Below are 10,999 nucleotides of genomic sequence, written 5' to 3' on the forward strand. Positions count from 1 at the left end.
ATTTTAGTTGGTCAACTTATTCTGGTATTAAAGCATAATTTTGTTACGCTTGGCTACTATTTGTGCTTAAAGGGACATGTTGCCATGGATCGGGCGAGTTGGTCCATGAAAAGCGTTTGTAACCGAAATTTTGATTCCACAAATGGCCGACTGTATCAGTTCTCAAAGTGAAAGGAAAACCATGCAAATTCGAGGCTTACTTGTGTGGATCATTATATTCTACTTTTAAAACATCTTTCTAACCATAAGCATTAAAACATCTACTACATGCATGTTATAACAAATGGTTACAAATGCTTTTCAAAGACCAACTCCCCGATCCCAGGCAACAGCTCTATGAAATTGGTCCCAGCAAAACTCCCTAATCAACCAAAACAAGAAACTCAACCGACATAATTTATTTTTGTTTCTTTCACTTTTACTGAGTTAACCATTTCAGATGCAGTACTTGGGATGATGCAATTTTCAGTAATTATTACAGATTTCGCACAATTAAGTCAATTCTTCTAACAAATGAAGTATTTTAAAAAGAAAAACACTACTTATGGTGTGAAAATATGAATTTTATGCAAGAGGTTTCGAACTGTTGTCATTTAAACAGGAGCTCGGATGCAGTGTGGTGTAGCTTGGTTGATGCAGCTTACATTTTAAAGAGTAACATTTTTAAAGAATGTTTTGCTACACATTTAATATTTGTTTTTAATAAAAACACCATTTGTGTTTTCGTGTACAAAATATGCAATGATATTCACACCTATGGTTGTAAAGGCCTATCATACATATGAAATAAATTATTATATAATTTTCTTAAAATCTTAAAAGAGGAGCTCAGATGCAGTATTTTGTAGCTTGGTTAATGCCATTATAGCAGCTTATATTTATGAGTAACCTTTGTAGATATTAAACAAAGTTTTGCTACACATTGAAATTTTGTTTTAAAGAAAAACACCATTAATTTGTGTTTTGGTGTACAAAATATGCAATGAGTTCAGGGGGTGACGCCATTTGAAGAACATTTTGTAACAGATTTCGCACAACTGAAAGTAAATTCTTCTTTTAAATGAAATATTTTTCAAATACGTGGGATTGAATAGACCGATTGCGTTACACAACGTGTGGACTGAGACGGGTACATACATTGTACCCTGTACACATCAACAAACGCGGCGTAGGGTCCTACTGCTTATCAATGTGCGTTAACAAGATATGACATTGTTGTATTATTTTTTTTTTTTTCGAACAATCAATGTTTTTTCTCTCTGGAACTCACTCTGAGTTTCTACAATGAACGGCTATTGTTAACCAGTGATGCGATCGTCATGCTCAGATAGCCTGGTTCCAAATGAGTTCAAGGCCGCATTACTGGTTAGTAATCGCCATTTTTCATGGGAGGGATTAAAATGTTAATCCAAAAGATTGTAGGCTAATTTGAGTAATCAATCAATCAATTTTAAGATTAAAAACAAAATCTGAAGCATTTAAAATGCAAATGTTAGATTGAATTTTAAATCTACAAAAGGATTGGTCCCTAAAATTACATTCCTTTAAATTCACATTTTAGAGCCATGTGTACTCCACAGTCGAACGTCACCCATGCGCGAATAATATGACCGGAACGCGACCAGTCATCGCCCTGAACGATTTTTTTTTTTTCCAAACGACATTGCAATATTTTTCCCCTGCCTCTTTTACCAAATCATTGCATTGCAGTTTGGGGGGGGGGGAGAATTAGCGGGCCCGGGAGAGCAGGGCATAGCATGACCCATGGGTGAAAACTTGACAATAGCACTGCACCTTGACTTTGGACTACTCTTTATAAATATAAATAGTGCTCATACTCCTAAATTTGTAAATGAAATTATGGGTTATGATTACATTATACGTCGGGCGACCACCGAAGATTGTAAAGATATATTGGAACTTACCAAAGAGCTTGTTAAATATGAGGGTGAAGATCCAGATGAAATTGTTGAAAACACAGAGAAAGGTAAACTAACTAGTTGACTAAAATCGTAAGAATCGTTTAGTTCAGTCGAGTTTTACTCGAGTATAGGCCCATGAGAGTTATTATTTACAGTGATTGTGTTCAAAACAACTTAGAGTTTTTCTTTAGTTTGCAGCCTAGTTTAGAACATTTGAAGCGAGGCCTCAAATTACATGAAGTTTTCAAAGCTCCAGGAGCTTCATTAATGTGTTATTAGTTACGATGGTGGGGCATTGGAACTTTGTGAATAACTTAATGTTTACACAATTTGGTAGCGCGCTGAATCAAGGTTTCCACGAACTGGTATGATGTGACACCACGCACATTTGGGTGTCCTTTTGTGGTGACGGAACAAGCCTGCTGCTGCAAGTCTTCGGTGAAATTGAGTTAGAATACACATGGGGTGCTTCCACTAGAGAACGGGTCAAGTTTGGAGCAAGCCAGCTCGCGGGTGCTGGCACCCACGAGGGTGTTGGTGACCGAACCGAGAGACCCTTTTTGGGCCAAAAGTCCAGCGAATGGGGAGGGGTATCGTCAGGAGACTGAAGAGTGTGAGCAGGTTGGCCTATTTATAGGGGTTCAGGGGTTTCATATAGTTCTCCATTATTCTTACAAAAAGGCCAAACAAAACAATACATCGCCTTAACTTCCGAAGCGTCTTGCACCACTTCGAGTTGAAAGATTACCTTTCCATGGTATGAGTAGGTGATGATTTGTCTTTCTTGTCTAAACTTCCAAAGCGTCTTGCACCACTTCGAGTTGAAAGATTACCTTTCCATGGTTAGAGTAGGTGATGATTTGTCTTTCTTGTCTAAACTTCCAAAGCGTCTTGCACCACTTCGAGTTGAAAGATTACCTTTCCATGGTATGAGTAGGTGATGATTTGTCTTTCTTGTCTAAACTTCCAAAGCGTCTTACACCACTTCGAGTTGAAAGATTACCTTTCCATGGTATGAGTAGGTGATGATTTGTCTTTCTTGTCTAAACTTCCGAAGCGTCTTGCACCACTTCGAGTTGAAAGATTACCTTTCCATGGTATGAGTAGGTGATGATTTATCTTTCTTGTGCTTTTGCTTTTTATGTTTCCGTTTCTTCTTATGACTCTTTGGATGAGTTTCAATCTGTCGTTCCAAGCTTGTGGACCTGATGAGTTCAACAGACCAAAACAATATTTTATTCCACCACAGCTTAATTTGAAGAATTTAACTAATTTATTATAAATTATTATAAAATATATATCGACCTAAATTTTTTGGCTTTGTTTCCAAAATGTCTTCAGAATGGGCGAGGTTGAGTAATCTAAATCAGACAAATCAATCCCCATCAGCAATTGCAGAAGTTTTAGAAACAGGAATTCTTCAAACTGGAGATTGCTGTACCATTGTCAGGCTTGATGCTTCACAGGGTGAACCAGTCACGTCAACTGCCCCCAATACCCCCTGTTCATTGTCTTGATCCCCATTGAAATGTTTCAATACAGATTAACAATTTCCTCAGAGAGGTGCCTTTTACCAAGGCCCTTCCACTTTCAAAAATAAAGCATTTGGTAACCTGGTTAGCTGAGTGGTGTTCTAACATTGCTACTGACAACTCCGGAACTAGACAGCCCGGCCATGACACATCTCTATCTCAAAATACTAATTGGTTGCCTCTGTAACAAAATGCAATTATTTTTTGCAAATCATTTCCTTTACTACTTTTACCTTGATTTGTTCTCCTCAAAAACTTCTGAAGTGTCCTCGCTTTCTCCATCCGAGCAATGTCTTGAAACACTTTCTCCGCGTACAACCGTTGAATGTGCATCTCCTGTTGCTATGGCAACACATGATAATGAATCATCAAAAGTTTCTATTTTTGCAGCAGTGACTCTTGAAGATGCTGGTGTTCTTTCAAAATCGTCCTCTTTCTTTGCCGCAAATTGTTCAACAGTTTTATCAGGTTTTGATGCTTCGCGTGCTGGACTGCGAGTATTGTCACTTTCCCGGTTGATTTCCTCAATGTGTTCTAGTTTAATGGTTGCTTCCTCCTTGGTGTTGCTACGCTTTCTCTTCTTTGACTTTTTAGAGGGCTTCTTCTTACTCCTACTTTTAGAAACCTCATCAGTGTCCGAGGAAGATTCTTGATGTTCTTTTGATTTGCGTTTGATTGACGTTCCATAAACTGAAGATCTATCAAAGCCTGTACTACGAGACCTTGAGCGACTTCTGGATTTTCTGTGTCTTGATCTAATTGACCTGTGGTACCTAGATGGACTTGGACTTCTTGAAAATTTCCTTCGTGACCAACTTCTACTTCTTGACCTGTTTCTCTTAGACTTGGTAGGGCTTCGACTACGGGACCTACTTCTACTTCTTGATCTATTTCTTTTTGACTTGGTAGGGCTTCTACTTTGTGATCTACTTTGACTTCTCGACCTATGTCTCCTTGACTTGGTAGGGCTTCGACTATGGGACCTACTTCTACTTCTCGACCTGTTTCTCTTTGACTTGGTAGGGCTTCTACTTCTGGACCTGTGTCTCCTTGACTTTAAAGGGCTTCGACTCTGGGATCTACTTCTACTTCGAGACTTGTTAGCTCTTGATCTGTCGCGGCTCCTTGATCTACGACTTCTTATTGAACCCTGACGATCTCTTTCTCTACTCCTTCTTCGATCTGTTGATCTTCTTTTATCCCAAGTTGGGCTGCGGCTTCTACGATGATGATCTCTGTATCTTTCTCGCTCTCTGCTACGGCTTCTTTGACCTCTTTCACTCCTGTCATTACCGAACCTCCAGCCTCGTTGGCTCTGATCTCTCCAGTGATTTGTAGTTTTGAAGTCTCGGTCTGCGTCGGCAAACTCATGTCTTGGGTTGATAAAGACATGAAGAAAATTACAGTTTTTCCCTCTAGAGCATTTATTCTGATGAAACATTCCTGTATAAAAAAAAAATGAAAAGCAATTTTATGTTTGAGAATGACGAAAAGAAAAGCATTACTTTTATATTTGTATCTCTTGAAAGAAAGACGCAATAAAAGTCTCATTTGCAAGTTTCAGCTGAATACATGTTACTTGATGAAAAAACAGCAATAAACTACCACTGTATTTTAACAAAAAATCTCAAATCAATCCAAGTTCATCGAGGTGACAGAAGGTACTCGACACATCTCTAGCTACAACATTCAAAAATGGGCACCAACCCCCAGAGATCTGAGTAACATTTCATGCATAAATCGTTCTCAGATTCAAAGGTTTTGGGATGTAAAAGTATACAATCCAAACATATTACTTTGAAAATGGAATTTGTTTCTCAAAATACTTATACTACCAACAGCTGCAGTGCGTCTTAGAAAGTTAACTTTTTATGTTCATTCATTTTCGGAGTTGGGCCAATTCGTGACCTAGCCTTTAAAAAGGGGACGTTTCCTTTAAAGAAAGTATGGTTTATCTTTGTCAGAGTGACAAAAAGAAAGAAGTTCTCTCACATACATATCTCTAGTCAAAAAAAGTTGGCAAGTACTCCACTTTGAAATGATATTGTCTTTAAAGTAATAAAGTAAAAAATTAATTTCTAACCACAGATAGCTGCCTTCCAGCTGGCAACAGGTGTGTAGACACAAGATAATTGTTTTCCAGCGTAGAATCGACCATGAAACATCTCTCTTGCTCTACTACTGTCTTCTTCTCTCTTGAACTGAACGTAGACATTGCCACGAAGATGTGGCTCCCAGTTACAACAAACCTACAAATATAAATGATAACAAAACACACATAAAGGAATAAGTTCCAAATAATGTTTTTCATAATTAAACAAAGACACCAGGACAACCATTTTGTGCTCAATATGTAGCATGGTGTACCCACCCCTTCTCCTTTCGTGTCTTCATTGTCTCCTGGTAATCTCAGGAATTATTTAGAGGGGGGGGGGGGATTTGGTACAATGGGGAGTGTTTCTCTTTACTTGTTCAGAACATTACTTTTGTGCCACCCTTCATTTTTTTCCTGAAGATTTGCGCATTACCTCCATATAATTATTATTACCTTAAACTGTACTAATGTACCAATCTCCTTGAACTCTGGTAAGACGTCTTCATAAAACTCTAAGAATCTCAGGTAAGCATCTCCTTCATCATACTCCAAGCTCATGTCAGTATCGTACTCATCCCTATGGCTCTGTTCCATTGTGAAATCAACGTACATATGGGGGAGGAGTAAGGTAGTACTGCTCTCTGGCTGTGGATGGTCCCGGGAACACCTGTTGGAATTCAATTAGGACAATTCAGATTGTTGTTTTTACAGAGACCATGGCTCAATTCCATAAACCCTGTAAGCACAAAAACGTGCTCAGCACAGAAAAGTATTGCTCAACATAAATAAGTTACCAGCCACAATTTCATTAAGTTTACATTATTGTGACTGGTGTCCCATCCAATTTTTGTTTAGCAAAGAAACTTGTCAAACGGTATTTTTTATTGGCCCCTTTGCAAAACTTCATAGAGCTGCTTGAAGGCACCTTTGGAGTCGTTTGATTGGTTTAATCCTATAAATATGTAGATGTTTACTAAAAAACTAACGAGGAGCTGAAGCTGAGGCTGAGGAGGGAATACAAAATTTCCATTGTTAAGCCATATAAACCTGGAATAGTATACAACTCTTGTTAAAAAACATCAAGAGGGTGCCTCCACTCCTTACGCACCTATCACCAAACCGACATCCTCCGGTCTTTAGATAGAACGGACACACATCTCGTTTCGCTGGTTGAGCTTGACCCCGTGGAGCCTCTGGGTTATGGGTTGGTTTGTCGGCCTAAAAGAAAATAAACAAAGGTAGTAAAAGTATAAAATACTAATATGGGGTGGAACAAAGAAAAATTTACTAGAGCGAGATTTGAACTGGATTATCTTTTCAATGCTCCAATACCACCTGAGCTATCCACCATTATGTTGGTAGTCTCCCCATTTTGTCAAAACCTCTGTTTGGGGGCGCCTTGTCATTTAAATTTGTGTCACGCTAACACAAATTATACACAGACTCTTTTCCACAGTGAACACTATAAACTCTTTTAAAAAACCTCTAAAAATGTTTCTTATCCATCCTGTTATTGGCGCTAGTTTTGCTGTTGGATGTGCAATCAAATCAAAATAAATAAATATTTACTTAGAAGTTTGTCCTTACCTCTTGTGTAATTTCCTTGTCCAGTTGTTGCAATATATCCTAAGTAGAGACACACATTGGACAATGGAAGATGAAAAGTCTGAGATACTGGTTAAGTTATTACAAAGAGCAAAAGACAGTCAATAAATCAGATTGTCATTTACGACAGAATGAGTTCTCACAAATCCATCATGAAACATGTGTACATGGTGCAACAGACATAGTTTTCAAAATGACTAACTGTACTCCATTAGTCCTTTATAAGTAAAATACAGGATTGGTAATGATTATAATAATCATTGTTTAATTTTAGACTACTTAGTTCATACTAGAAACATTTTTTTTCTGTGAAATATTTCCTCTACAACGATAAAACTGTATCAAAAAAAGAAAACAAATCTCGGTTGTTACAACAAAAAATAAAGACAATGCTGAAAATTGTGCAAGGTTTTTTCACTATTTTCTCCCGACTCATACAACAAATTAAGCCCAATGTTACACATGTTTGTCATTTCAAAACGTGACTGCTGTCTGCAATTTTTGGGTCAGCTCTACCAATTTTGTACAGAAAATAAGACCTCTTCCGTGTTATAATAATATATTTTGGCTTTGTACACTTCTTTACTAGGTGACAAATCATTAACTTTGTATTTACTTCCCCCCTTTCAATAAGACAGTTCACGAATCCTTTGAGGGCAAACTACGCACGAACATGCAATATTTCCCCCCTACATTTACTTCATTTCAAATTTGGTAAAAGATACAATGGTTTGACATCAAGAAATGAGGTAATCCTTCGTCCAATCGTCTTAGCTGATAATGTGAGCATCTTCCAGTTAAGGAAAAAGGGATTTGCAAAAAAAATAATTCTAATAATTACAACTGTACTTATACAGCACCTAACACCTGCAGAAGAAAGTCTCTAAGCGCTTCAAAGAAGAAAAAGAAACTTGCATTACATGTATATGATGAATTGAACAGATTTGTTTTAAAGAATCTTTAAAAGTGAGACGATGGTAGCTTGTTCGATATGTAGAGGGAGATTACTTCATAAATGAGGTTCAGCAAATTGAAAACTACTTCACCATATATTTTGGTGGCAATAGTTCAAATAGCTGAACAGAGGTTTTAACAACAATTTATTAAAGACGCACCCGATTATTATTATTCATGAACAAAATTGACACAAAAAGAACAGATGGCATTGATGAAGTGTTTACAAAAAACACAAGTAGTATTTGAAACTTTGCATTATAGGAATATAATTAGGTGAGGTTTGCTTTACCACCATGTGCAGATCAGACTCAGAGCTTACTGATCGAGACGTTGAGTTGTCAACCACTGGTTCTGAGAAGAACCAACACTACTCAAAAGAGATGTACGTCGGTAAACAGGGTGCTTTCGAAATCCTAACCTAACAAAATATACATCTTTGGGATGTTTTCAACAACAAAAATATTGAGGTTCTTTATAATAAAAAAAGAAATAATCATAAACATTCTTCTCATTCGATTCACAAACTGGAAATAAGACTTGAGTTTTGTTAACTTGTTAGGATATATAATCAGCGTCAAACAGAGATGCATAATCAGTGTCACCTCAAGCTCCTTCTCTTTCTTAATGACACTCTGATCCTCAATCTGCTGTCTTGCCTCCCATTCCTCCTGGATGCGTTGCTATGGAGATAGACAAAGTAAACAAACCCATTACTCAGTAAGATAACATAAATTGTTGAAACACAGGCTTTATATGATTTACGTTTTGGAACTTTTCAGGGAAATCGGTGTCTTATTTGCGCCAGAGCTTCTGCCTGTCATTTATCTTTTTCAGATAAAGTGCAGAGAGTTTTATCTTGTTGGTGAAGAGTTTCTCACCATATAGTAGGTCTCAGACCGTCTGTAGTCAGCCTCCGTCTCTTCTACAGATATTTACATGGAAAATGTGCAACTAGTGTGGCGACTTGTTTCCACCCACACTCTTCAGATGTAGAACAAAGCGCCATTACAGCAGCTTCGTTCCACCTACATGTACTGCATCCCTTTGTAAGTCTCTGCCTGCTTAACAATTCCCTTTATCTTACAATCTACATGTAGTCGTAAGAGGAATATTAATTCCAAAATTTAGTCATCTTAAATGTTTTTTCTTTTGTCATAGCCCCTTATCAAAAGTGGCTTTCATATTGGAATTTTGAACTTGCATAACATTTTTTTTCAAAAAATGTAAATACAGTAAACAAAAAGAGGATGAGAACAGCTTTTTTTTTTAAACTAGCAACTTTAAAGAGTAAGTTATTCTGACTAAAGAAGTACATGCATGCAACCTCTTTTCCAATGTTGATGTGCGTGTCTACATGTACGTACTTGTTCTTCTCGAAATTTCTGTTTCTTTGATTCCTCTTTCTTCCTTTTGACTTCAAACTCCTCCTGAGCCAGTCTTTCTCTTTCCAGCCAAGCATCATGGGCTCGTTTCCTGCACGCCAGATAAAAAGATAATTAAATGTAGCAAAAATCAAGGACAAATCTTTTTCAAATGTTATTTTCATACTTAAATTAAAAATGTTTTTTGCGCATAGAGCACACTCTATGAAAACACCAGGTCTGGTACTTCGGAAATGTCTTTACGATTATCTTAACAGTCATTGCTATCAACTACTATTTAGAGCTTCTTCCAATTTTGTTTTCTACCAACCTTTCTTCTTCCTCTTGTCGTAGTCTTTCCTCTTCTTGTTCATCTTGTCTTGATGCCTCCTCAGCAGCGATTGGTTCTGGGGGCAAAGCTTTAACCTCTAGCTCTTCTTGCAGTCTGGCTGTAGCTTGACGTTGCTTCTGTCGTTTTTGTTTCTTCAGTAAGGCTTTATATTGCTTGTGACTGGAAAAAAAAAAAAAAAACAGGTTGATACAAATCTAGTTCTTTTTGTTTTATGTCCAGAAATTCATTTTATTTAGTTTGCTTCTATCTAACTAAAGATGTTCAATGGAGATGCCAATGATTATCTTTTGGAAAAGTCTTGAGGTTGATAAATCGTTAGTTGGCGCTCAATTTTGATCGAGTCTAGTCATTGTCACAGTCACACACATCACAGCGCGGGTAATTTTTTTTTTTAACCTCTCTTTCTTTGGCCTTGGCCTTGGGGATGCCTACTCCTAGAACTATTTTGGTTTTGTTTGCTATCGTCTCTCGTAATGGACGATAGCCGACGAAACCAAAATAGTTCTACGAGTAGGGGAGGCCCGAAAAAGGCCTAGCCCTATAGTAGGCATAGTAGGCCTAGCAGGCGTGACCCTCTCAAATCAAAACAAGGCAAACATCCGGAAGTAGAGAGTAGTAAAGAGTAAACAAGGTTAGAAAGTGTCTTGTGATGGAAGGTATGATGTGTCTGTCAAGCAATATTTTCTGCTTAGAAACTGTTATAAATTTTGAGTAAGTTTTCAGCTTAAAGTTATTATATTATTTTATTTAAATCACGTTTTATTTAAATTGTCCAGTTTCCGGACAATAGTGTGTTGTTACTCGCTCCGTTCGTTTTGAAGTTAGCTACTCATAGTCATGGTTTGAATGATTACTACCCAAATAAATAGTGAATGTGACTATAAAGTATACTGCAGCTAGTTATCACATATAAACTTCATTACAATATCGAAAAACGTGAATTTTACCTTAATTTTGTCCCCGAGTTGCTGTCCATGCTTACAAAAAGTGCGCCCTCTATCGGTGACCTACATTTGAGCGTCTCGTCTGGACCAGTTTTCAACATAAACAAAGTAAACTTCCGCAGTGCAAGAAGTAGTGCATTTATTTTTCCGTTATGAATTTATTGTTTTGCCACAAATTTGATTGGCATTTTAATTAAAAATATTGTGTTTACTTAGAGTAAATTAATAAGA

At 37.3% G+C, this 10,999-nt stretch overlaps 1 protein-coding gene across 1 annotated transcript; it reads right to left on the reverse strand.

Annotated features, from left to right (window-relative positions):
• Positions 1-8: 8 nt before the first annotated feature.
• On the reverse strand, positions 9-10,823 carry LOC139945050 (uncharacterized). The gene is made up of 10 exons (XM_071942306.1): positions 10,772-10,823; positions 9,804-9,983; positions 9,476-9,584; positions 8,714-8,791; positions 7,137-7,175; positions 6,658-6,767; positions 6,003-6,216; positions 5,538-5,703; positions 3,688-4,897; positions 9-3,127 (listed from the first exon to the last, which is right to left on the reverse strand). Exons 1-10 carry the CDS (start codon positions 10,798-10,800, stop codon positions 3,007-3,009), a joined length of 2,256 nt encoding a protein of 751 aa, XP_071798407.1. The 5' UTR covers positions 10,801-10,823; the 3' UTR covers positions 9-3,006.
• Positions 10,824-10,999: the final 176 nt, after the last annotated feature.

Source organism: Asterias amurensis, chromosome 12 (genome assembly GCF_032118995.1).
Source record: "Asterias amurensis chromosome 12, ASM3211899v1".
Classification (NCBI taxonomy): Eukaryota; Metazoa; Echinodermata; class Asteroidea; order Forcipulatida; family Asteriidae; genus Asterias; species Asterias amurensis.